We start from the raw sequence: 27,914 nt of genomic DNA on the forward strand, positions 1-27,914 counted from the left end.
AAGCTCATAGACGCCAATGTTATTCATCGAGCTTCCGTTGCAAGTTCCGCCCACAGATATAAAAAGCTAGATACCTCCCCCGCCGCTGCAGTTCATTGGCGCGCCTGGTCAAGGAGTCCTGGCAGAAATGGCGGAGTGTGGAAGACAGACTGTCACTCAAAAAAACTGCTGGCCAATCACAGCGCGTCTTTTCCGGGACTTTTCCCATTCAATTCAAAGGAGCTTTATTGGCACGTTTACACGGCCAAAGCAAGTGTCAATACCAGACATGGAGTTGGATCCAGGATTTGGTCACATTCCCGTCTACATTCATTAGACAGATTAATGAATCATGTTACTTAAGGCCCTTCCATACTTCGACCGAAACCGCCGTTTTCGGTCAAAAGGTCCTTTTCTACCATAAAATTATATCCCTCAGGACTTCTGAAAAGCATTGGACCGAACGTCGGAAAACACAACTCGCCGAACATTTCGGTCGAAGTATGGAGAGGCCTTTACCTGTGGAAAGTGATTCCCAGCGTTCTATTTTCCTATAGTGTGCCAGCGGCTACGTCATTGTAGTCCTTAGCGGCCATTTCTTGGGTCAAAACACAGGTGTTTCAATTGTTTGATTGCATAGAACTAATACTATAGTCTAATCAGAACACCAATGTAAGGCTGTGTTTACCCAAGAAATGGCCGATCTTAGAACTACATTTGGCACACCCTATGTGCATCTGTTTGTACAACCCGGAGCTGTACATGAAACGACCATGTTTCTCTCTGGGAACTTATTTCACAAATCTCTGAGTGTTTGGTGACAGCTCCAGTTTTGTTTTCATCCAGTTCCTGATGTTGCACGGCTCAGCGTTGCGTATGAGAAAACCCGCTCCATCTGCCTCTGATTGGCCGACCGAATTTCCGCTTCTGTGACGCATAGGGAAGAATTCCGTAATTCTTTTAATTTTTTTTGCCAGGAGTCTTGGACCAGCACTCCCCAGCCGGAAGAGGCGTCTACCTTTCTATGTCTGTGGTTCCGCCACCCAAAGTGTCATGGTGCATGGACCGTGGTGTGCCAACTTCCGGGTGGGTGTCTTCTCCTTCTTTGAGCCTTCTTGGTTCCTGACAAGAAGCCTCAAAGAAGGAGAAGACACCATAAGTCACGCCCACACCACGGTCGCGGAAGCTCGATGAATAACATTGGCGTCTATGAGCTTCGGCTGGGACAGCTCATGAACAAAAAATAATTCTGAACGATTGAGACCTTTGTTGTATTTAATCGCTCCAGGAATATAAAAGAAGACATATCACAGGTATTTTTACAATCACTTGCTTTTCGATGTGCACGGTACATAATGTTATTGAGGCAGCTAAACAGCGGCGGCGGCTGTTTCTGTCTCGGAGCTATCGCGAGATTTGGATTCCAGACAGGGAATGGTGGAGAGTCTGGCGATACTATCTAGTTCAGAAACGTAAATTGTGCTCTTTAGATGCCTCTATAATGTTATACAGTGTACTCACCGAAAAGCAACACAGCACAAAACAATGTGTGACATGTTTTCTTTTATATTCCTGAGCTGAGTGTTTTATACATAGTCTACTTGCCAGCCCATAGAGCCCCATTGTGAACCCGGACATATTGAGTAGGCCTACACCAATGTTTTATGTTAGAAATGTTGAGTAAGGGTCCCCATCATGTAGAAACTGCCGGATGCTAACTTGCATAATTATGTTGAGCAATTCATAATTTGCATAATTAGCTTTAATTAGCATATTCCCCTATAATAATGGATAATATGTCAAAAAATGATTGGCCGATTTGAACAATATTGGAGTGGTTTTGGGGGTTATTGAGGATGCTGAATCCATTTCTGACATTTTCTAAATTAAAAATGGCCGTTTTAAACCGGAAATGGACAAAAAAGTATCAAAATCCTCCCAATTTAAGTTGGTAATTGGTATATGGCCATTTCCGGTTTAAAACGGCCATTTTGAATTTAGAAAATGTCAGAAATGGATTCAGCATCCTCAATAACCCCCAAAACCACTCCAATATTGTTCAAACCGGCCAATCAGTTTTTGACATATTTACTATAGGGGATTATGCGAAATAAAGCGATTTATGCAAATTATGAAAATTGCTCAACATATGCAAGTTAGCATCCGGCAGTTTCTACATGATGGGCACCCTTACTCAACATTTCTAACATAAAACCTTGGTGTACTCAATATGCCAGGGTTCAGATTTTGGCAAGTGGACTAAAAGGTCTCTATCGTTCAGATTTTTTTTTTTTTCATGAGCTGCCCCAGCCGGCGCTCATATACTCCAATGTTATTCACCGAACCTCCGGTGCCAGTTTTGCCACCGAGAGTGTCATGGTGGATGGCCATGGAGCCTAAAATGACGTCGGTGTCCATTCCTTCTTTGATCTTCCTTGGTTCCTTCCTGAAAGAGAAACTGAACGAGTGCGCTTCATTTGTCAAACGTGACGTGCCTACGGCTTCCTTTCCATTTGTAGAGAAAACGCCATCGTCATTTTGTTATAACGTTATCCCTAAATACACCAGATATTTCGAAATAGCAGACCAAAGCTCATGTGAGTTTGTTGATATGCTATTAAAAAAAAATTGAATATTTTTAACTGACATTATCAAAATTATTAACATTTTAATAACACAAATCTTGTACATGTGCCTGGCTGGTACAAACTATTTTCAGGTGGGGGTCCGTGGCTAAATACCATATTAATTTGAGGAGCATTGTCATGAAAATGTTTCAGACAAGATTGTCAAGATAACATGTTTAAAAGAAAAAAAAAGAAAAAAAAGAAATAGATCTACAAAGCTCACTTGTCATGGTGAGCTTGTAGAATGGCTATTTTCGAATAGCCAAAAAATGTAATAGGACTTTTAAGCTAGTGGAGCCTATATAATTTAAATTATGTAACACCATAAAAGTAATCATATGTAATCCAAAATGTTGAGATTTATCATTTAAGGCACTGAATCCAGCTTTAATTGTAGGAAACTTCAACATTGTCACACTACAATTTGACAACAGGTACAAAGACGGGGACATTATTTTGTGCAAGACAACCTTACTATGACCACAGTTACAAGAACTAAGTATGAAAGTATACAGTTCTTCCATCTACTGTGCAAAATATCAAATTATAAAATGTTGTTGGACATGCCAACCCCTCTGTGGACCCCTTTTCACTTTCACCTCTCAGACATGCTTTCCCACTTTCAATCAGCTCAAGTGGTTAACAGCAGAAGCCCTCTCTTTCTGTGTTTACTTCAATGTCATTCTCACTCGTTTGACACATCTGAGCAACTCCTCCTTCTCTCGTCTTGGTTTGAGAGATTGTGGCGATTCTATGGGTCCAGGCGTAGTAAGGTTTGAAGAGCCTATAGTCATGGGTTCTGTAGGGCCTGATGATTCCGATTCTTCGCCACAGGAGGTTCGGACAGCTGGTGTTTTTTTTGGAGGGCCTCGTAATCTTGGAGACAGTTCTATGTTCTGGGATTCAACATGGGCTGCTGAGATACATCCTGTTGTAGGAGGCTTTGCACTCGGGGCACTTCCGACCTGGCTTGGGTCCCAAACCTTAATATGCGAGTCTATTGGCAGGGGTCTTTGTGCGCTGTAAAAGTCCCCAGTGTCCTCTGATGACTCAGCCTCCTGCCTAGCATCTTGAGATTGCTTTGAGAGAGAAAAAATAAGAATTGTAATGTTTACATTGCATCACGGTGTCTACCTATTTTCCTAAATAAGCCTGTTTTTGAATCACTGTGCAGCTAATGTAATTATTACAGATGCTAAGATTTTACAAATTTAGTTACCATGTACTTATTCTCTCGATTACAAACTTCTGCATTGCTGCAAAAGGGAAGAGAGCGACAGAACTTTTCCCTGACGATGGCTAGCCAGATTGCCATGTACTGTACATGATAGCATGAAACGCATGGCTGAGATAATTTGCTTCAGTCTGACTTGAGATTTTACATGAATTCAAACTCTTATCTACGGCTGGGACTCTTTAACGTAATGGAGTGTAATTAGGAATGGCTTTCTTTGACTTTAGATTATAGAGATCAAGGCATACAGTATCAGGTCACAATACTTGGGTCTGCTATTCACTTCACAACATGCAAGAAAGATCTGTTCCGTGTGACACTGGGTATTATGTCCTTCATTCTTCATGGAGTCCCCTGACAACATGGGATTCTTCTTCTCATCCACACCTGGACAGACAGGGAAATCAATGTCAAGCCATTTTTTTTGCGACTTTCCAAAAATCGAACTGCCTTTTCCCACCGGATCGCTTTAACTTGGTGACGCCCCCTTGGCCTCTGAGCCTGGGAGGCCAACTGATCCCTTATATCGACCATATATATATTGTGTGTGTGTGTGTGTGTGTGTGTGTGTGTGTGTGTGTGTGTGTGTGTGTGTGTGTGTGTTGTGTGTGTGTGTGTGTGTGTGTGTGTGTGTGTGTGTGTGTGTGTGTGTGTGTGTGTGTGTTAGACCACAGACCCGTTTTATGATTTTATCTAGATCAAATTAAAGATTTTGGTCCAGAATGATAGCATTCTCTACTGAGGTAAGTAGCTCTTATTAAATTGAGGTAGGCTTGCGCAGGGTCATACCTGAAGCTGTTTCACTCATGATACAATCTATCTTTCATGACAGAATGATACATGCGATGAGCCAGATAATCCCCACATACAAAACACCAAGAGAGAAAAACGTTTCAGTCATAAAGTACCGGTAATACGCAAAACAATTCCGACTTCAGGCCAGGATAGTAAGTAGCCTTTTCATAAATGATATTTGTACGGTACACTACGTTACAATTTAGAGAAATTCAAACAGAAAAGTAGTAGTTGTGAATTAGCAAACTGGACTTTTTCAGACTGAATGTTTCCTTTATCCTTATAAGCAATAAATGCACGGCACGCAACTCTTTTTATTTTTTCTCATAAGTGCGCATCAGCAGTCCAACAAGATATCTAGCGGCTAGGGGCTAAGGCCTAGCCCAAAGTGTTCCTGAGAGGTTAATTCCAGACACTTAATGATTAGTGAGGCCGTCTGGTAATCAGAAAGTCACCAGTTCACCTCCTGGCCCACCCAATACACACGTGTTCCTGAACAAGACACTTAACACTAACAGCTCCTCCCCAAGCGTTCATCATGACCCCGATCATCAGTCATCAGCTGGGTGCGTCTCAAACTGAATTTCCCATGTGGGATTAACAAAGGTCTACCTTTAGCTGTCCGATATGTTTGGACGAAGCATTGTGCATTGTGCAATCAAACTCTTGAAGAACCGTGCCAAAGCCTTTAGTCACACAGTTCACAGCTGCTCTTTAGTGAACATAAACACGACTATGACATCTCCCCACTCCCCAGCAGGTGTTTTCTTTTTTAATTGCTACATTATGTTCTCATTCAGTGTTTTGAGTTGTGTGTGGAATCACTGGAATGCCTTTGTCACTGACCCTGCTAAAGGAATTTTCTCACAGGCACAAACTAGAAGCAGTGCTCCTCCGAGCACAGGTCTCTACCAGGTCGGATTGTGTGGCCTCCTGGTGGTGCTATAATAGGCCAATGTGAAATTAATGTCTTCTTCTGCCTTTTCACGGAAATCGGAAGTTGCGTTCATGATTTGAGGCATTTTGTTCCAAATGGAGCAATCCCGCAAACTTTGGAAGCCAATGTTAGCCTTTCGGCCTGGCGGAGACAATAAAATGTACTCAAATTGACCTGTACCAGTACATGAAAAATCACAACTACTGACAATAAGGTCTGGTACTACTTAATACTTAGCATAGAAGAGATACTATTACTGAAATACTGCAGCCTTACTGAATGGGTATCGGCCTAGCTGGATGTTCAGCCAGATGTTCCGTCGCTGAGCCCAGCCCCCAGGAGCTTCCACTTCATACAGGCGCTCTCTCTGGTCATCATGTTTTTGCAGAAACGTCCTACACACTGTTAACACAGGGGACATGAGCCCGTAACCTCTTGAAGGACGATCAATCAATTTACAATGGAGGGAGAGGTTTAATACACAAAGTAAATCTCGCAGGACAAAAGCCATAACACCATACAAAACAAGATCTCAAATTATTCCCTCAAATATGTATTGCAGACAAAGACTTGTTTTTCTACATCCTGAAACCAAAGAAAACATCAAACCACAAAAATGGTTTTGTTTGGGAAAATGTGAATGTTGGTGTATATGTATTTTATACAAAATAAAATAAAGAAAAATAAAGAAAAGAAACCACATAAATCAACAAACTGCTGATTTGGCTTTAGACAGCAATGGCAGAGACTGACCTGCGACCATACTATGTGACAAGGGAGAGCTGACTCCCAGCACCTCCTCTGTGGGGAATGAGGAGCAGAAGTCCTCCAGCATCTGTAGTCCCAGGCCACTCCTCCTCCTGCTGCTCCTCACCAATACAGTGTCCAGAACAGGGAGCAGGTAGCTCTGACTGGTGCAGCCATCACACAAGCTACCTTTAACAGAACATCACATGGAAACTAGAAATACTGTTCCTACAAAACAGTGCGGGCTCGCTCGTGACTATATTCTGCAGCGTGCTAACTGTCATGTGAAGCTCAACCAATACTCCAGCTAACACCACTCCCAGATGTTTTTCCGCACCGCAATTGCACCTCGTTGGCTAAGGGCCGTGCCTTTGTACTGTCGTGGTGGAACTTGGTAAATAAATAATGAAGATAACATAGTGTTCTCGCCTTTCAGGCAAGCTCACAATTATACAATATATATATCATTAGATTTGTGTTTACTTGCCAAAATATGTAATATCCATTAATAATACAGTATCTGGCTTAAAGTCCTGTTCGCAATTTGGTGTTAGGGGAGTTTCTCACCTGAACTGAGTCAGTGGGTCCCTAGACATGAAAAATCACCGAGGTGCTCGTCCGCCATAGTGGCACGAATGGCGCAATGGCCATATCAAATATGGCTGCCATCGGCTATGATAAAAATCCAACTTTTCTGTTTCTGGGTGTATATGAACATGTAATACCTCTATTTGGACTAATTGTGGTGCGGGGAATTCATTTCTGATATTGTTTTGACCATTTTGGGTGATTTGGACCTCAAAAGGTCATGGTCAAGGTAATTTTGCTATTCCGAAGACCGTGGGCCATAACTTGGCCATTGTTAGGAGTAGAAACAGGTGCAGTAGGTCTAAATCAACTAATGCTGACATGTAAAATTCATTTCTGACATTGTTTTGACCATTAAGGATCATCTTGTCTTTGAAATATCAATGTCAATGCCATTTTTCAAAAACGATTTTGTTCATTACTTGCACTTTTATAGTATTTTTTGTAAGTTTGTTACTATTTTATAGTAAGTTTGTTTTGTTTATAACAAAAGACATACTAGTGAGAAATACAACGTTGAACATCCACATTTAACTTTAAAGGGGGGTTTAAAATGGGTGTTTAAATGAGCAAATAAGACTATTTACGAATAAAAGTGACAAATAAAAATCACACACAAAAGCACACACAAAATTAAATAACAATTTCCCTCAAAGTGCACCATATTGTGATTGTGTGCATCCAAGTTAGTATGATGTGTTTTTACAGGATGTATTTGCCATTGTTCCATGGCAAAATATGATGCACCGATATTGGGGCGGCATAGCTCAGGGGTAGAGAAACTGTTATTAGAGCACGAATGGTTCCCGAAGGGTTCCCAGTTCGCATCCGGGCTCCCCCTGAGTTAATGTCGAAGGGTCCTTGGGCAAGACTCTGAACCCCACATTGCTCCCGGTGAGCTGGTTGGTGCCTTGCATGGTTTCCTCCGCCACCGGTGTATGAATGTGTGGGTGAATGTAATGCACAATTTCTGTAAAGCGCTTTGGATAAAAGCGCTATATAAATGCACCATTTACCATTTACCATTTATCCATCAGCAAGGCAGCCATATCCTCGAGAGTCGAAGTGTTCCTTGCATCCATCCATGTTCCATTGGTTCTAGTCTTTCCTCAGGTTCCTTGGCTGTTGCAAGCAGGTAGCAAGACATGCACTAGAAAGGTGCCTTGATGGTCTCAGCAGTTGTACTTCTCTGCTACCAATGCTGTGTCTTGTTCTGTCAAGGTCTTTGCCTCTCCAAAGTTTGTTAGATATTGTATTCGGTCAGAAGCCATAGCTGCATGCTTAGTCCCCACCTGGCCCATGCAGTCATCTCCAGTTTCCAAGGCATATGTCCCCTGATCACTGTCTTGGCTAGTGGTGCTCCAAGATGAGAGACTGCTTGATGCTGTAGAGCATGTGCCGCTGCACACCTAGTGCCATACTGCTACCAGATCTAATTAATCCCCAGTGCTTGTAAGTATCACTACGACAACTCTCTGGGGTCCACTCATAATCCTGGCGACCCATTATTCCCTCCATTAGGTTAGGGTTATGGGTAGGTTTAGTTATAATAGGGCCAGTTGACTCCACATGTACCAGCAGCTTGGTGACAGCCTCCTCAATCTAGTTCAATCTTTGGGATCTCTTCACCTCCAGCCCCTTTTGCAGGGAGCCACTCATCATCAGAGATAACAGAGTCGACAGACCCATCCCTCATCAACTTTACAAATTCTGGGTGTCTGAGGAGAACAAACAGCTCTCCAGCTGTGTGTTCGGAATATGGTGTCCATTCAAGCTTGTGGCGATGTAGGTAGAACGGCTGCCTCCTGCTTATTTGTCGAAGTGTCCTTAAGCAAGACACTGAACCCCTAACTGCTCCCGATGAGCACCTTGCATGGTTTCATGGTGTGAATGTATGTGTGAATGTGTGTGTTAATGGGCGAATGTGAAATACATTGTACAGCGCTTTGGAGAAGAGTGCTATATACTGTAAATGCAGTCCATTTACCATTATCAGCTCTGTTGTCTCTGTTGATGATGTCGCTAGTGGAGAAGAGATCCCAGACATCTTGAATAGGATTGAGGAGGCTGACACCTGGTGCATGTACAGCCTCCATTATAACTAAGCCTATCCCTAACCTTCACTAACCTAATGGTCAGAATAATGGGATGTCGGAAATATGAGCGGACCCCAGTCTCCTTCACATTACTGCTATACTACACCCCATATTTCCAAGCACTGGGGATGAAGGAGATCTGGCAGCAGTATGGCACTGGTGAGACTCACTTCCACTGCATCAAGCAGTCTCATCTTGGAGCACCACTAGCCAAGACAGTGATCAAGGTACATACTGTATGCCTTGGAGACAGGAGATGACTGCATGGGCCAGGTGAGGATTAAACATGTAGCGAGGAAGCTGGATTCCATCTTGGAGAACTCCTCCCACCCCCTCCATCTAGAGATCACCAGTTACTGGAGTAAGAGAGGAAACGACCGCTTTACCTACCCAGGACGGAGATGTGAGAGATTAGGAAAATCTTTTGTACCGGCTGCCCTTAAGCTGTACAACGAGACACATAACGGACGCTTGAAAAGGTCTCCCTTCCTAACTTAGACTGACGGAACCTTTGCTGTATTGACATTGACCTCTTAGGAACTATTGCTGTATTGACTTTGACCCAAAAGGACCGTCCAGGAAGAGTGCTCATGTGCGTCTTGCGGTGACACGCTTCCTAGTTTCTTCTTTTTTCGCACTGATTTTTTTTGACTTTGCACTATTAGTTTGTGTTGGTAGTTTCTGAGTATTTTTGCTTTGTTTAACAATGACAGTGAGATACTTGTTTGCACTAACTAGCATTGACTGCTATGGTCTTTTTTGCAAGACACTTTATGTATATATACTTATATATTATTCGCCCCCTCTATTGATGCACCTTCTCTTTATTGGTACTGTACTGCTCTTTTTTTTGTTCTCTTGTTTCTTTCCCTCTTATCTATTTTTTCTTACGTCTCTGTAACTTTGTAAATAACTGTATACTGCTGTGCTACTACTGGACAACTGAATTTCCCCCTTGGGATAATAAAGGTATCTATCTATCTATCTATCTATCTATGTAGTTATGGCTTCTGACCGAGTACAATATCTAACAAACTTTGGAGAGGCAAAGACCTTGACAGAACAAGACACAGTATTGGTAGCAGAGAAGAACAACTGCTGAGACCAACAAGGCACCTTTCTAGCGCATTTCTTGCCACCTGCTTGCAACAGCCAAGGAACCTGAGGAAAGACTAGAACCAATGGAACATGGAACGGGACATGCCATAAAGGCTTGTCCTGTTGTCTGGGACAAGTGCCCATAATATGGAGTGGAGGGAGCAAGGGGGGTCATTAGCCGTCCTTTTGATATTATTTCAATGTATGACATTTTTATCCGGACAAGTGACTTTTGTCCCCAGACAAGTGAATGGGAAATATACTTGTCCAAAGGACAACTGCCTCAAAAAGTAAATGTCACTCCTGCCATGTCTGAAGCAAGACACTCGACACTGATGGAGTTCTGTGCATCATATTTTGCCATGGAACAATGACAAATCCATCCTGTAAAAACACCTCATACTATACTTGCATGCACACAATCACAATATGGTGCACTTTGAGGGAAAAATTGTTATTTAATTTTGTGAGTGATTTTGTTGTGTAATTGTATTTGTTACTTTTATTTGTAAATAGTCTTATTTGCTCATTTAAACACCAATTTAAAACCCCCTTTAAAGTTAAATGTTGATGTTTACTTGTTGTATTTCTCACTAGTATGTCTTTTGTTATAAACAAAACAAACTTACTATAAAATAGTAACAAACTTTTGTAAAATGGCATTGACATTGATATTTCAAAGACAAGATGATCCTTAATGGTCAAAACAATGTCAGAAATGAATTATACATGTCAGCATTAGTTGATTTAGACCTACTGCACCTGTTTTTACTCCTAACAATGGCCAAGTTATGGCCCACGGTCTTCGGAATAGCAAAATGACCTTGACCATGACCTTTTGAGGTCCAAATCACCCAAAATGGTCAAAACAATATCAGAAATGAATTCCCCACACCACAATTAGTCCAAATAGAGGTATTACATGTGCATATACACCCAGAAACAGAAAAGTTGGATTTTCATCATAGCCGATGGCAGCCATATTTGATATGGCCATTGCGCCATTCGTGCCACTATGGCGGACGAGCACCTCGGTGATTTTTCATGTCTAGGGACCCACTGACTCAGTTCAGGTGAGAAACTCCCCTAACACCAAATTGCGAGCAGGACTTTAAGCCAGGTACTGGAGTATAAACCAATGGTGTATATTAGGCCACTGCCAGTAATATAATAATATAACTAGAAAGATGCAATTGGAAATTGCGAGTGTGGTTGCTGACGGTTGCTGACGTGACTATATTCTACAGTAAGCTAACTGTCATGTGAAGCTCGACCAATTGATTCCCTATTGATTCCCACTCCCTGATTCCTTACTGATTCCCTATTGATTCCCACTCCCATTGATTCCCTACTGATTCCCATTCCCATTGATTCCATCAATTTCCAATGTCACTGGAAAAGTTGCCCTAGTAATAAATAAAGTCTATCCCGGACAGAAGTCTGTCTGTCTGTCAATTTCCAATGGCAGCGGAAAAGCTACCCTAGTAATAAATAAAGTTTCCCCAGGACTATAATGTGTTGCCCTGTTGGGCAAGTTGGGCAACCACACTAATTATATTAAAAAAATACCCATGTATCTCTGATCCCTTTTGGTTTCCTTATAATTTCTGCTATCCCTAACTCCCTTTTGCTCCAATTGTATTGTCCCAAAATGTACAGAATGCTTGAATCAGGATTAGCGCCTTGGGAATTGAGAGACATGTATTTAGAAAAGATAAGCTAAATGCCATCGGCATCTAAAATTTAAAATCATAACTACTGTACCTATTGGGGATAGCAGTAATGGTATTGTGTGCTGCAGTGGAGAGAGGAAGCGAGTTAAAATTCCTGCAGCTGGAGTTCAAATCACTGAGTAACTCACCTGAGACGTACACAGAAGGCACAACAACGCCTCTACTTTCTCAGGCGACTAAAGAAGTTCAGGGGCCATAAGGTCCTGCTGGCCTTCTACAAAGGAAGCACCAAGAGCATCCTGACTGGCTGCATCACTACCTGGTATGGGAGGTTTTTACTCTACTGCACGGGTTTTCAAAGTGGGTGACGGGGAACCCTGGGGTGCCGCGACGGCAGTCCAGGAGTGCCTCGAGATCATTTGATAATATTTGGAATTTATTTGGACACTTGAAGGAATATTTAGTATCATTTTAAACTTGAAGTACAAAGTTATTTTCACAGTTCTAACCAAAATGGCTATTATCTCAACGTTTTCCTCGCAACATAAAAATCACTAAAATATCGTCACTGTCAGGCAAAAACCTCTGTCGCACAAAACTAGTGAAAACAGCCGATCTACAAGCACACAACGCCTGTAGATCTGCTGTTTTCACTAGTTTAGTACATTTTATAGATGATAAATACAAAGTGAACAGTTTTGGACAAACAAGGTTTCCACCCAACAACAACAATATGCTATAAACATAAGGTGCTGGGGGTGAAAATTATAATGTAGGGGTGCCTCGGATTACACAAATATTTATGGGGTGCCTTGAGACAAAAACGTTTGGGAACCCCTGCTCTACTGAACTCAACTACAAAGCAATGAAAAGGATCATGTGGACAGAGGACACAGGGGACATGAAGGCTGAGGCCTTGCCAAGGCGAAAATGCTGTCGGTTTTATGCATGATCTTAAAATAAACATCTACTGTACTTTTCTGCATGGCCAGTATGATTTCTTTTCCAGAAGGAACACCTTGAACCTTAATATCAGCATTCAAGAAAAAAGCACACACATGTGTTTCTAGAGTTGGGATAAAGGAGATGGTGAGAGGCACCCCCTGCAGCTGACCTTGGTTCGAGTCTGACTTGAGGTATTTTACTGCATGTCATCCCTGCTCTCATCATAAATAAAATGAAAAACAGAGTAGAAGCCCTGTTGGGTAGAATGTGTTTTCCGCATGTACCTGTAGCACACATGCAGAAAACATACTAAGGTAAGTAAGGCATGTGTGCCTAGAGATTTATTTAGAAGGCAGGGAATTTATGTCTCTGTGCTCGTACACAAAGACTTCTGAATAGGTTATGGCTGTTATGAGTAAAGACAAGAGACTCCACATGCATTTAAATGCAACAGAGGTTCAATGGTTTTGATTTTCCACAATGTAGCAAAGCTATATCTTGGCCTTAATCGTAATCTTAACTTGCAACTACGTGTGGGTCCCAATATTCTCTCACCGCTATGCAAAGGCAGCCACTGTGTGCCTTAGTTTTACCCTAGATTGTTTTGTAGAGTGGTCTGTGTCCTCCACGTGCTCGTTTTTGCCAACGGGTCTGAGGCCCTAAACTAGACACAGAATAGATTCTGCATCTAGCTTAGGGCTTAACTCAAATATTTGCTTCTGTGGGTCCCTGGAACAAAATATTTTGAGATGGGGGTCCATGGCCAAATACTTATCATTTTGGGGTCCTTGACATGAGCATGACTAAGTTTGCGAACCACTGATATAGCAACATTAATTGTTTCAGAAAATTTGAATCAGCCTATATCAGTGGTAAGGACCGCCAAAATGATATGTATTTGGCCATGTCAAGGACCGCCAAAATGATATGTACAGTATTTGGTCACCGGACCCCCATCTCAAAATATTTTGTTCCAGGGACCCCCAGAAGAAAATATTTGAGTTAAAAATGTTGACTAAAAATTTGGGCCTATTCTGCATCTAGCTTAACGCCTCGGACCCGTTGGCAAACGCCAGGTCGTGTGTCCTCCATCACTATATGTGTCCCTTTCTCCTCCTCCACCACCTTTCCTTCCTCGTTCTTCTCCCTCTTACCTTTCAGTTTGATGGTATAGAATCCCACAGCCTCTCCATTACTCCACAGCAGTTTACCATGCTCTCTGCTGGGGTGAGGGCGGAACAGCACCTCCTCCTCTGGAAGCTTCTCCACCACCTGGCTGAGCAGATACAGAATCACCCTCTCCATCAAAGACTGCACCTGGGACACCAAGACGTGGAATTTTAATGATTGATTGAATACTTCATTGACGATTTGTAAGGGCACAGGCAGTCAGACATTTAAAGTGTCTGCTAAATGCCTAAACTGAAACTGTAACACCTCACACCAGCTGTAGAGATGTCTGTGGTGTGCAGTGCTGTGGTGGTGGGAGCACACCAAGAGATAAATACATTTAATGAACACACGTGTGATTGCTCACTCAGCACACATGCTTTACACACAACACTTACACTTACCAAGACAAGGCCGTTCCTGGATTTGCTGGTTGTTCTCAAAACATCATCTACCGACCACCACTTCCCATTTAGATACAGGGCCACCACTGTAATGAAGGCAGAAAGGCAAGAAAATATAAATAGTGAGTTTGTGTGTGCTCTGCATGTGCATGTGTGCCGCTGCGTGTCTGCGTATGCTTGTAGTCCTGACCTTGTGTATGGTCACCAGGGGGCTTTAGTGCTGGGAGAATACAGTCAAGCTGGTCATCTTCAAACAGCAGCAACCTGCTGACATTAGGTCCTGTTACCTCCACCTGGGCAGCCAAAAACAGATGCTCAGATGGGTAGTACTGCTTTGCATTGCAATTTGCAATTTTCATATACTGTAAATATAAAATAAAGTAAACTGAAGTTGGAGCAATAGAACATGTTCCTGGTACCTTAACCTTTGAGTGAAATGTTTCAATCCATATATTTTCATGCTGCATTACAGATTGCATTTGCAAAGTAGACAGATAATGCTCAGAGGCTGAGGTCAGCTCACTGGAATCCAGAGCTGGCAGTCGGTCCACGGGATACATGTTTCTTAATCAGGTGGGCCTGTGACAGAGAAATGAAGGCTGATTGATTGATTGAAGAATTTATTAGAAGTTTGCAATAGGAAAAAAGTACAGTTTCATAACACTAACAGCACAAATGACTGGTACAAGGTCAACTAAAAGGAGATCCTATAAGTGTTAAATCTAAGTTGAACATGATTAGTGGAGCTGCCTCTGGTGTTGTGATCGTGGACATCGTTGACCTTTAGGAAGTAGTTTGTCAGGTACATGGGTATCTTGGAGGTGTAGTGTATCTTGTACACCTGTCAGCTACTGAGCCACCCACGCTTGTGTGGTGATAAACGGCTAAATAAGAAGCAAAGCCGTTGTGCATCACGTACAAAATACATTTCTGGAAAAGGGCGACCATGAAAGTAATGGCCACGGTCGAAATTCAAACAGTGTAGGCTACTGTACGTACTGTACTGTACGGAGGCTACAACTGCTGTAAAGGTGTGTAGGCTACAACAATCTCCCGGGAGAAAGCCTGGTAGGCGAGGTTACAACAATTCTACACCAAACCCTCGTAGGCTACAAACAACTATAGGCTCATAATAAATGTATTGCACACTGTAAAATAACTTACTTACAGTAGGAGCAAATTCACTGATGAAATGTTTTTCTGCCTGTTACTTCCCTGTTGTGTTATGTTTTGTTTTGTTTCCCCCCGTGTGACTCCAGTCCTAAGTACAGTGCAGGCTGTCTTTACTTGTTGACTTGCAGCGCCACCTTGTGATTAAAGAGGGGAATCAGACGAGGTGTTTACGTTGTACAGTAGCTGGTGTCAACAACACTCCCCGGAAGTATTAAAGTACAATGTGACCAATATGAAGTACCTTATACTTAGTCTGGGATCAGTTCACTTTTCGAGGTTTGATCCGGTCGAGGGAGGAAACCACTTTACGTCATGTTGTAGTACTCAAAGGACTACAATTTGCCGGAACTATCCACCGGATTCAGTTTTAACCCAAAATAATTCCCCTGCGCTCAAGGACATACTTTTAGGGCCTACCTAATAAACTCCTTGATGCAGAGTAGTTTTGCTTTTGAAAAATTAGTTTTTACATGCATCTTTTTGTCCAACTGGTAGCGACTGGCAAGACTACACTAGGCTACTCGAGCATTTTAATAGGGATTGGGGAAACAAACGGAGGGAGCTAAATCAAAGCGACGCCGCTTCTTCTAGTGGTTTCCGCGCTTTAGGCGGAAACCAAACGGCCTGTTGTGAACGAACACCAGGCTTTCTCTCAGAAAGGCTGGTAGGCGAGGTTACTTATACTCTATGATATGAACTCTATGACCTTATAGCGTTATATAAAACCGGTATTAACAAATAAGTATTACTACTACCGCTGCTACAATGACCACTTTATTGACCTCAACGTGTCGCTTGCTACCTCGCCTGCCTCGTCTCATGCAATGTCGACATATCAAAAGGGAACATGCTGCAGGAGTAAGTATAGGCTGCATTTACCCATTTAGTCTACACTGTATTGTAACACTTGCTCTAATGTTGTGCATGAGGCATCATGATTGTATTATAATCAGTAATCACATTGTAAGCCTGTCATAACTCATAAGCAGATCTGCCTGTTTTTTTTTAAACAACACGAATCCATTCCAGCATAGGCTATGTAGCTTTTGGCTAGACATATTTACCACAATGCTCAAACGATTTGCAACCAAGCCCAGATAACTTATTGTGTATGCTATTTAATTATGAATAAATAGGCTATATGACAATGTCATAACCCTATGGTCATAGCACTGTCATTTCCTATTCAAGATGTAACACTTAAGGTGCTTTTGATGATGTTTTGGTGGTTTATAATATAATAATAATAATAATTCTTACTTATTCTTAATTATTACACTGTTATGACATCAGTCACACTGTGTGTGTGTGTGTGTGTGTGTGTGTGTGTGTGTGTGTGTGTGTGTGTGTGTGTGTGTGTGAGAGAGAGAGAGAGAGAGAGAGAGAGACAGAGAGAGAGAGAGAGAGTAAGTACATTTTATTTGTATCACACTTTTCACAGAGGGAACTCACAAAGTGCTTTACATACAACATAGGTAAAAACACAGCAAGAAGCATTTAAATGATTGATTAAAAACAACAAAAACACAAACTGTGTGTGTGTGTGTGTGTGTGTGTGTGTGTGTGTGTGTGTGTGTGTGTGTGTGTGTGTGTGTGTGTGCATGCGTGTGTACACCTTGTACAGGTTGTTGGCCTGGAGAAGGTGGTCTCTGCATTCAGGTCTGTGTGTGGCGAGGATGGTGTGCATTTGGGTGACGCCATAAGAGAACAGCATGGCAAAGATGAGTCCAAGCACAGGTCTGTCTCTCACTCACCATACATTCCATATTCAGTAGGGAAGGACGCTACGCAATATTATCGTTTATCGTGATAAAAAACACTCACGACAATCGTATCGTGGAGATTTAATTTATCGTGAAATCGTCCTCTGTCATGCACTAGGATCAAACACCTTTTATTTGCCGAGCTGCATATCCAGTACCATTTAAACCCTCTATTGATAAAACATACTTATAATATAGATCTTTTTTTCACTCTCTACCAAAAGTATTTAGCCGATATACAAGCCCACAGCGCATTGTGTTGCGACACGTTGTGAGCTCTGCTATTTTTTGGTAAATGTTCTGCCCCATGATAATGGATGTTTGGGATATTTTGATATTATCGCGATAATATCGTAAATGGCGATTTCTTTGGTCACAATAATGGTGATATGAAATGTTCATATGGTCCCATCCCTATTCAGGTGTCGTCCTCCAGATGTGGTGGTGTTTCCTCGCTGTGTTGAAGAGGTCAGCCACCTGGCCAAGATCTGCCATCAACATTCACTCCCCATCATACCCTTTGGCACTGGAACAGGCCTAGAGGGAGGGGTTGGCGCTTTGAACGTGAGAGAGAACTTTTGGCACAAAAGATATATGTTTTTATGGCTGCATCATTTATTTTCTTATCCTATTCTATTCTATCCACTTTTTATATTCACCAAATAACTGAGAAGTGCGCTTACAAATCAGTTAACCACTATAGAGTAGTTCACCCCCCAACTTTTTTTTCCTATCGATTTCCCACCCTATGGAGACTTGAGTTCAATAATATTTTTTGTTTTTGTCGCATTCCTAAGCCAATAATTTGAGAAGACTCTTTGTAGGCCCATTGATTTGTTTCACCCCTAAATGTTACCGTAGAACATGTCAGTCTCTGTCGTTTCAATGCTTCTCGCCTTACTGGTTGTTATTGCAATTGTACACCACCCTGTTGGAGCTCCTGTTTCTCTTCCCCCACGCAGGGTGGAGTTTGTTTCAGTCTGAGGAACATGGACCAGGTCCTGGACCTCCACCCGGAAGACTTTGATGTGACGGTGGAGCCTGGTGTGACGCGCAAGGCTCTCAACTCCTACCTTCGAGACACAGGCCTGTGGTTTCCAGTAGGCGAGTCCCATCACTGTCTCCCTGTGTAGCTCAGTGCAGTGGTTCTCAACCTGTGGGCTCGCTCCAGCGGGCACACACTAGTTGTCCACAATTTATATTTATTTATTCCACCACTTTTTTTGGCATCCTACTGACTACTTCCACATTCTATGAGCTAGAAATTTCATTCAAATTTCAAATTTTCAAATTTTTGCTTGGACTTGAGCTGAATCAAAAGTCAGTCTGAGGAGGGATGGGTACATTTTCTACTGTGCATAATATACTTTGTGTGTGTTTTCAAACCCACGCAGTTTCTGCAGGAACTGCTTTTCTAGTGATCAAGTGGAATTTCACGCCCACCTTTTGTAACAGAGGATAACCAATACATTTTTTACTTTTACTCAAGTAACAGTTCGAATGCAACAGAGTATGTCTACATTCTACTCATTCTACTTTCAAGTACAAATCCTGAGCACTTCTCATGTTATGTTATGACCTCAGACCCGGGAGCAGATGCGTCTCTGTGCGGCATGGCTGCAACCAGTGCATCTGGTACCAATGCAGTGCGTTACGGTACCATGAGAGAGAACACTCTAAACCTGGAGGTGGTGTTGGCAGATGGAACCATCATACATACTGCTGGGAAAGGCAGACGAACCAGGTAGCTTTTAACCCATTTAGGCCCAGAATTATTGAATGCTTTAACGAGTGAAAAATAGCAGATATACAAGCTCACAGCGTGGCACCGAGTTCCGCGCTGCGAGCTTGTAGATCTGCTATTTTTGAAAAAGTCGTAAAAATTTGTGCAAATCTTTGAATATACCGGTATGTATTTTCAAAGCGAAAGTTTGCAACTCAAATTTTGCTTCTGGGTGGACCCTGGAACTAAATATTTTGAGATGGGCGTCCCTGGCCAAATAAATATCATTTTGGGGGTCCTTCACATGAAAAGGTTTGAGAACCACTGACATAGTAGTCTCTCAAGAACAGACTAACTGAGCTCCAGTTATGTGAAAAGGACCTTTTCTTTGACGATGGCTGGCCAGATTGCTGACATAGAAACATAGGGTTTTTCCAAAAATCTTTGAAGGATTCAAAAGACACGGGTCAAAATTCAAATTTTCACGATTTTTCAAAAATAGCAGATCTACAAGCTCGCAGCGCGGCACTCTGTGCCGCGCTGTGAGCTTGTATATCTGCTATTTTTCAATAGTTAAAGCATAAAATAATGATACACAATACTGTGTACCCGTTCTGAACGGGTTTTAATGTCTGTGTACAGTAGTAGGAACCTCATAAAGCTTCAAGGAACCTGCCAGGGACACCCATGAGAGAAGATTTTGTTTTTGCCTCGATTAATTGATATACTGTATAAAGGGAATAAAACTAATTATGAAAAAACTTGCTTCTCAACCATTTGATTACTCGAAAAAGTAATCGATGGAATAATCACTAAGAGAATAACCAATAGTTCCAGCACCATTATATTTAGCTCAGATCCTGATAAAGCATCTTTTGCCCTCCTTCATCCCTCTCTCTCTCTCTCTTCCTCTGTCCTTCAGGAAGACCTCGGCGGGGTACAACCTCACCAACCTGTTTGTGGGGTCAGAGGGCACGCTTGGCATCATCACCAAGACAACCCTCCGGCTGTACGGCGTCCCGGAAGCCGTTGTGTCCGCCGTGTGTTCCTTCCCCTCTGTCCAGGCTGCTGTGGACAGCACCGTGCAAGTCCTGCAGGCTGGAGTGCCCATCGCTCGCATTGGTGAGCTTAACCACTTAAAGGTGATACACCATGAAATTTCACTTTTCCTATTTTAAAACCTATTTTGGGGGTCCCACTAGCACCTTCTATCCTCACAAAGTCCCATTTCTGACCGTTGTGTCTTTCTCTGGTTTTGAGAAGGCGAAGGTTAAAAGTATCCCACGGGTTCTCAAAACAGGCTATCCAGATTTGCTGCCGATTGTGACGTCATCTGCCGATTGTGACGTCAAAAAAAAGAAAAAAAAGAAAAATCAAAAAAAATCTTTTTTCAAAATGTTTTTTTTTTTTTTTTTTTTTTTTTTTTTTCAAACCAGTTCACCAGTTCAGGCCAAAGGTGGTACTGCAGCTGAAATGCTCTGAGAGCCATTCAAAATGAGAGAGGCTCTCTATTCAGGAGTGGTAATTTAGCCTCAAACCTTTTGAAAAACGTTTTTGGGACATAAACAATATGACATAAATACTTTTTAAATGCATGGTGTATCACCTTTAAAGGACAACTTTGTTTTTTACAACAAGGGTTCATATTTTAGAAGAGAAAAGAAAAGATGAGCGTTAAAATGTTTTCATTTAGCGCTTGGGTGGCGCAGTGGTAAAGTCCCTGCCCACCACCACGGAAGGTTGTGGGTTCGAATCCCCTGTGGTGCAACCGGCTATGTCGGGCGTCTGTGCGAACACTATTGGAGGAGGGAAGCCGGACGAGGAGGGTGATGCTGGTCATTCCTACGGGCTGGGGCGGCACCTGTCAGCAGGCAGTGTTGGGCGGGAGGAGTAGGAAGAAGGCTCTAAGTCCTCCTGGTGGGGGCTCCTCACTGGCAGGTGAGTCAGTAAGTCCACTTGTTGAAACTGTGTGTGCGTGTGTGTGTCTGTTTTCCAGAGTTCCTGGATGATGTGATGATAGGTGCATGCAACTCATTTAACTCTCTGTCCTACCCGGTTGCTCCAACTCTCTTCCTGGAGTTTCACGGCACAGAGAAAAGTCTCGACGAGCAGGTCAACACAACAGGTGCGTAGGTCTGTGCGCTTCCTCTCATTTTAATGTCTGTGTTTGTGTTTGTGTAATTCAAGTGAATTAAATTTAGGCCTAGAATTATTGAATGCTTTAACCAGTGAAAAATAGCAGATATACAAGCTCACAGCACGGCACTGAGTGCCACGCTGCGAGCTTGTAGATCTGCTATTTTTGAAAAAGTTGTGTGTGCAAATCTTTGAATATGTGTATTTTCAAAGCAAACGTTTGTAACTCAAATTTTGCTTCTGGGTGGTCCCTGGAACTAAATATTTTGAGATGGGGGTCCGTGGCCAAATAGATCATTATTTTGGGGGTCCTTCACATTCAGTTGTTTGAGAACCACTGACACAGTAGTCTCTCAAGAACAGACTAACTGAGCTCCAGTTAAGTAAAGGACCTTTTCTTTGACGATGGCTGGCCAGATTGCTGACATAGAAACATAGGTTTTTTTTCAAAAAATCTTAGAAGGATTCAAAGAAGGACTTAGAAGGACACTTATTGAATCGGGTCAAAATTCTAATTTTCAAGATTTTTCAAAAATAGCAGATCTACAAGCTCGCAGCGCGGCACTCGGTGCCGCGCTGTGAGCTTGTATATCTGCATAAAATAATGATACACAATAATGTGTGCCCGTTCTAAATGGGATAAATGAGCGTGCGTGCGTGTTTGTGTGTTTGTTTGTAGAGGAGATCACTCAGTTTAACGGTGGTTCAGAGTTCCAGTGGGCGCGAGACGCAGAAACACGTAACCGACTCTGGAAGGCCCGCCATGACGCCTGGTATGCTGCGCTGTCACTCAGACCTGGTTGCAAGGTAAGAGACTCTGACGACTGCCACTTTTTCCTTAAGACGTCCACAGGCGTCTAAAGCCTCTATCAGAGTCCAGGGTGAAGAGCTATTCACCGAAAATTTTAGGTGTAAAGCTATCCACCTAAAGTGAGAAAAAAGTGGTGGCCATCATAGTCAGTCACGGTGAAGTCCTATCACTGTGACTGACTGGTCTAGATCGACCAATCAGTGAACAGGGTGATGGGACGATCTGTTTGAAAGTAAAAACAGAGAGATGTGTCGGGGTTCGTGGTGGATAGCTCTTCACCGCGAGTAATGACACAATGTTGTAGTTTTATGACTTAAAAAGACTACACCGTGGTGGATAGCTTTATCACCGCGGTGCCTACTATGATAGGGGCTTTAGGGACAAGGGTTAATAGTCACCGACTCACCGTTAAGACATCTGGGGACGTCTTACCTGGTTACCATGGTTACCAGGCAAACATAACCTGTGGTAGCGGTTGGTGAGCAAAAGCTCTACATATCCCATCATGCAACTTGGCTGCCAGCATCATGGCCAGCAACAGCATCTCGGCTTTATCTCAGAATCTACTTTCAGAACGCCAAGAAGGTAGGGAGCCGCTCTTTTTCACGCCGACACTGGGCCGTGACGATAGGCCACGGTTAGGATTTTAGTTTTGCGACCGAATGCAAACAGACCGTCAGATTACACAACATGCACATGCACGTGGCTTCCGGGGATCTTTTGGGCTCTTCAACATAAAGCGTAAGTGAATGCTGGCACGCTATAGCCAAATAATTGGGGTTGTTAACCCATTAAGACCTGAAACGCCAATTTACAGTGATGGGGAATTCCGTGGACAAAAATGGTAGATGCAACATTTATAAAGCACTTGATTGAGCTTTTATGAATCATTATTCTTAATAAGAAGTATAATTTGAATAATAAGAAAAAGAAAACTGTTAATAGAAGCTCAGCTCAGCACCCCAAAGGCAAGGAGATGTAGTACCCTGTGCTCTCACTAGCAGGGCTAAAAAGGAAAACATTAAATGATCATTAGTGACAGAATTGTTCTCTATACTCTGTATTGTATTGTTACTGAAGGAGGCATCAGAGGAAAGGCCATATGGTCACCGCCTCCTGCAGTCTGCCTATTAGAATGAGATATCTGGTGTGACATTTTGGGCTAAGGGTGGTAAGGCCATGGTAGAGGTTATTTTCTTTTCCATTTCTTGAAAAGCAGTGGTTTTGGACATGCAGTGTATAATATGTTTCATATGAGATATCTTGTAAGCAAAATAGCAAATGGTAATATTGTCCAGGATGGTGCATGCTAAAGGAAAGGACATGGGATCACCATAATATGTAGGTTTCATTCTTTGTGCAGAGTGAAGATACACAGCAAATGCCATAGCAATCCAGACTGTTTTTGAGATTTGTGACCAAAATGTTGGACTGTCTGTCTGTCTGTCTGTCTGTCTGTCTGTCTGTCTGTCTGTCTGTCTGTCTGTCTGTCTGTCTGTCTGACTGACTGACTGACTGACTGACTGACTGACTGACTGACTGACTGACTGACTGACATAGCTAAGAATCATGAACAAAATGTTAGATAATTAATTCAACTGCAGATTGGTATTACTGACCTTACCTGTGTGTGTGTGTGTGTGTGTGTGTGTGTGTGTGTGTGTGTGTGTGTGTGTGTGTGTGTGTGTGTGCTGCGCGTGCGTGCGTGCTTCCTTCCTACAGGCCTACTCTACAGATGTGTGCGTTCCTCTCTCTTGCCTGCCTCAGATCATTGTGGAGACTAAGGAAGACCTGGTTCAGAACAGACTCACAGGTAAATAGATCAAATAAAATATTGTACAAATCAACCTGTGTATGGTTGTGATGGGGTGTGAGGATGTCCCTCTACACACAGTGAATAGACAGGTCTCTGTGCTGGTTTAGCAAGGCTTTTAGCAAGGATCACACTCTATTTCAAGCTGTGTTTTTAATTGGTAAATAACCGAATTCACACAGGGGGACTTGGAGACTAATAATAAGTAACAGGCCTTCGGTCTTACTCAATGTAACCAGGGTAAATAAATCTCCTTCGTCTCTGGTTCAGCCCAACAGTAAAATCCTTTTTAATTTAACTCTTAAATTGTAAAAACAGGACAGTGATGATATGTGATGGTTAATGTGTAGATTTAGTCGGTTCTCACTACAATAGATTCACTGCTTATTTTTGAGTGATCTCATTGTTATTTACGTTTTATTGTTAAATCAACACTCCAAGTTAATCTTATCTTTCTTATACATGTTCAATGAACCCTATATACTTTGTCATATAATGAATAGCGGATATAACAGATCTACCAGTAAGACTCCCTAATCGGGAGATAAGCGACCGTTAGGTCGCAGCGTGATTTGAGAGCAAAATGTGTAGGAGCAGTGTCCGTTTGAAAAAAACGTCCTGATGGTGGCGCTATGTGGGACAGATCCATGTTGATGACACATGAGTGTAGACCAAGTGTGTACCGATTTGCGTGATTTTAGGTCAAGATTTGTAGGAGCAGTGTCCAAAAATGTGTTTTGCAAGAATCGGCCTCATGGTGGCGCTAGAAGAGGGTCATGTGAGAATTGATGGGTTGTGGTTTGGTAGGCAAGGAGTGTGTGTGCAAAATTTGGCATAGATCGGGGCAACGGTTGCGGAGATATGAGCAGGGCAAAAGTGTGACGTGTGACAGACTGACAGACTGACGGACAGCTGGTCGAGGTTTTGATAGTAACTGCGACCTGACGGTTGCAATAAGCTCACAATGCGGCACAATGGTTGCATCGTGACGCGTTGACCAGGGTGTGAGCATGCAGATCTTTTGTTTACATTTGTGAACATTCTTGAGCAATTTTTGCCTATAATCACATGCCCAAAATAAGGACACCAGGTAGAAATTAATTGATTAGTACTGTATGTTTAGATTGCTGTCCGTCTGTCTGCCCCCAGGGCCTATAGCAGGCCATGTGGGTGATGGTAACTTCCACTGTATAATGGTGCTGGACCCCAGTGATGAAGACGAGGTCCACAGGGTCCACCTCTTCGCTGAGAGACTGGCCAGGTAGTGTGACCTCTCTTTTTCTTATCTTCCTATTATCCATCCCGACTCTGTAGCTATATTCCACTGAACAACTTTAAGGTTCCAGCACGCTGTTGGAAAGCACCTGTGCCCAAAATCTGTTGCACTACATGGTTTTCAAAGAGGGCTAGCGGGGGCTCTTTCGCAAATGCAGTGGAGGTGGTGCTTGCGGTAAATGTATATTGTCTGCATACAGCGCACAGACTACATGGTATATCATGCATGTTTGCTCAAAATGCAGACACATCGTAAAGTGTATGTGACTCCATGCTCGTTTTTGTGTGGCTCTATTTTAAAAAACAGAAGATGGAAATGATCAAGTACATCATAGTGGAGACTACCAATATTAAAAGTGATTTGTCCTGCTTTCGTGTAAGGCAAAGCCCTTTATAAATACTTGTGCAGAAGAGGAAAGTTACACAGGGCAGCTTTAAATAATAACAATTTGATAAACCAAAATAGTCTACAGTTTAGTTCAAGTATAACCTTGTGCCTATGTTCTGTAATCCCCCTGCTGTGCAGCGACCATCTTTACTGCTATGATTTCTGAAATGAATCAGCCATGCACATGTTTGTACGTTTTTGTTGAATAGTGAACGTCAAGCCATTTCTTTAGCGGAGAGAGTTGCATTCAGCAACTTTTTCACACCTTACAACTGACTGATCTCTCGACTTCGTTAGACAGTCTGTAGTAGTCTGGACAACAAAGTTAAATGCCACTTTACATTTCTCAGCAGGGATTTTAAGGGCCGTTTATAGTTACGTATGCGTGATTTTGTGTACGTTTTTGGGTGAGAGAGTACTTACGGTAGATCCGTCGACATGCATAGTTCCTCTCTACGTTATTTACGTGCCGACCCCACTCTCCACTCCAATTCTGCTCCCGTTGGGGCCGCGAGCCACATGGAGGTGGTTTTTTAGCCAATATGTAGAACCACAGAATTTCTTGACCCGACGACCGACGTGATGTTTGGTATAAGCTGCTGTCTGTTGGCAACGTTATCGCGGTAAATGCAACTCCGCGAGGGACCGAGGTACAGATTAACCACCCGGACTGAGTCATTATAACAAAACACAGTGCACTGCACCCGTCTCGCTGTTGGAGGACAGGCGGTGTGAGTGTGTGCGCGTGTGCGTTTGTGTGTATGTTTTCTCATGCCAATAAAGCCGTTTGAGCCTGTGAGGAGTCCAGACTTCAGTCCAGTCTTCAGTGATTGCAATGACGTTCCTTTTTTCCGGTTTCTTGCTAAATTATATTTCTTGTTGGGACACATAGTTTCAGAACCGCTGTCATAAGTAATTGTCCTCACTACTGCCACGGTTGACAAATGTTCGCCACAGGTAGTTCAAGCGTGCGTACGTCTTTATCGTTTTTAATCCGTCGGGTTGTTGTCCGTAAGGTTACGGACAGAGACAATTACGTACGGACCTACGGAGCAACCGGATTAAATCACTCTCCCCCTCCGTTTCTTGTGTATTCCTGTGGTCCTTATGTACTACTACTGTATGCATGGTACTTCAAATGGAAGTAACACATGTTTCTTGTTGTAGGCGAGCTCTGGCCATGGATGGTACATGTACTGGCGAGCATGGAGTTGGCTTGGGGAAGAGAGCGCTCCTCCGCGAGGAGATGGGACCCTCGACTATGGAGGTCATGCAGGGTCTCAAAGCCTCACTCGACCCCAAAAACCTGATGAATCCTGGGAAGGTTCTGTAACATTTGTCTTGACGAGCCCCCATACAGCACTCCGTTTAATTTTCCTGGGAGCTAAAGTGCATGCTGGCAAGGCTTTTGTTTTATAGTTCATCGTACAATGGTGTCATGTTGTGAAAATAGCAAATCAACGAGCTCATTTACTTGACCGCTTAGTAACCCTGTTGTTGGTTGACTATCGTTCATGTAATTTTTAATCTTGCACTGAGTAGGGCTGTCACATCGTCTAATCGCAATTATTTGACATGATTTTCATAATCGTGTCCATGTTGAAAAATGTTCATATGTCTTTTTTTTAAGTACAAAATAGTGGAAATAGCAGATCTACAAGAGAGCTTGTAGATCGGCTATTTCCACTATCAATGTTCTTTTTTAAGTATAAAGTTGTCGAATATGTCAATAACTTTGTATATTTAGGTTATGTGCCATACCATGTGCAACTTCAAAGACTAAAAGCCAAACAGAAATGTAATTTTCAAAGACAAAAACACAATTAAATCGTTAATCGCAATTATTTGAGTGACAATTAATCGTCATGTAAAATGTCATAACCGTGACAGCCCTAGCACTGAGTTGCTCTGTATAAGAGCGACTGCTAAACTATAATATAATAAATCATGGTGATTGTTTTCTTTGAGGTGACAAAGATCTTAAATTGTATGTGCTGAGAGAATTATGTAGTTCAGCGGTCTGCCACAAAGTGGCAGCAGTGTACCGATTTTCTAAAGGCCTCCCAGGTCACTAAGGACACATTTCTGTTCTGCCAGGCATGTGAATCACATTAGATGGAGAGCCTCAAAGGCTGTTTTATTCTATATTGATACATATATTTTCATAACTTTAATTATTTATTGAATATATCATCACTGTCGGGCAGAAACCTTGTATCTCCAAGTTTCAAATTTGTAATTTTTTTCACAAAGTAAAGCCCTGCTTCATCATACAAGGCCGTCGCACAAAGGTAGTGAAAACAGCCGATCTACAAGCACACAACGTCTGTTTTCACTAGTTTAAATCATTTTTAAAATGATAAATGCAAAACGAACGGTTTTGGACATATAAGGTTTCCACCCGACAACATCGATGTTTTTAGAATGCACTTTAATATTGATTTGTCCAATTCTACATGGTTAATGTACAGTATTCGTGCTGTGACTGAGTGCCATTTCTCTCACAGAATTTAGATTTTGGAAATAATAATAAATAATA

At 42.4% G+C, this 27,914-nt stretch overlaps 2 protein-coding genes across 7 annotated transcripts; one reads left to right on the forward strand and one right to left on the reverse strand.

Annotated features, from left to right (window-relative positions):
* Positions 1–2,982: 2,982 nt before the first annotated feature.
* fam169b (family with sequence similarity 169 member B) lies at positions 2,983–15,543 on the reverse strand. 5 transcript variants are annotated; one of them, XM_080737499.1, is made up of 8 exons: positions 15,462–15,543; positions 14,713–14,872; positions 14,484–14,586; positions 14,294–14,379; positions 13,874–14,036; positions 6,326–6,508; positions 5,849–5,974; positions 2,983–3,685 (listed from the first exon to the last, which is right to left on the reverse strand). In XM_080737499.1, the coding sequence occupies exons 2-8, from the start codon at positions 14,851–14,853 to the stop codon at positions 3,669–3,671; spliced, it is 819 nt and encodes a 272-aa protein (XP_080593625.1). In that variant the 5' UTR covers positions 14,854–14,872; positions 15,462–15,543; the 3' UTR covers positions 2,983–3,668. The 5 variants fall into 5 exon arrangements, with proteins under 5 accessions (XP_080593625.1, XP_080593622.1, XP_080593623.1 ...); XM_080737496.1 differs by having other exon boundaries at positions 2,983–4,227; XM_080737497.1 differs by having other exon boundaries at positions 2,983–4,227; positions 15,458–15,538.
* Positions 15,544–16,125: 582 nt separating this feature from the next.
* Positions 16,126–27,914, forward strand: ldhd (lactate dehydrogenase D). Of its 2 annotated transcripts, none has more exons than XM_080736502.1 (11): positions 16,126–16,872; positions 17,091–17,203; positions 17,652–17,793; positions 18,192–18,333; positions 18,814–18,973; positions 19,875–20,074; positions 20,949–21,077; positions 21,768–21,895; positions 23,622–23,712; positions 24,862–24,973; positions 26,543–27,914. In XM_080736502.1, the coding sequence occupies exons 1-11, from the start codon at positions 16,750–16,752 to the stop codon at positions 26,706–26,708; spliced, it is 1,506 nt and encodes a 501-aa protein (XP_080592628.1). In that variant the 5' UTR covers positions 16,126–16,749; the 3' UTR covers positions 26,709–27,914. The 2 variants fall into 2 exon arrangements, with proteins under 2 accessions (XP_080592628.1, XP_080592629.1); XM_080736503.1 differs by having other exon boundaries at positions 16,752–16,876.

This window comes from Nannobrachium achirus (genome assembly GCF_963921795.1).
Source record: "Nannobrachium achirus genome assembly, chromosome: 11".
NCBI lineage: Eukaryota > Metazoa > Chordata > Actinopteri > Myctophiformes > Myctophidae > Nannobrachium > Nannobrachium achirus.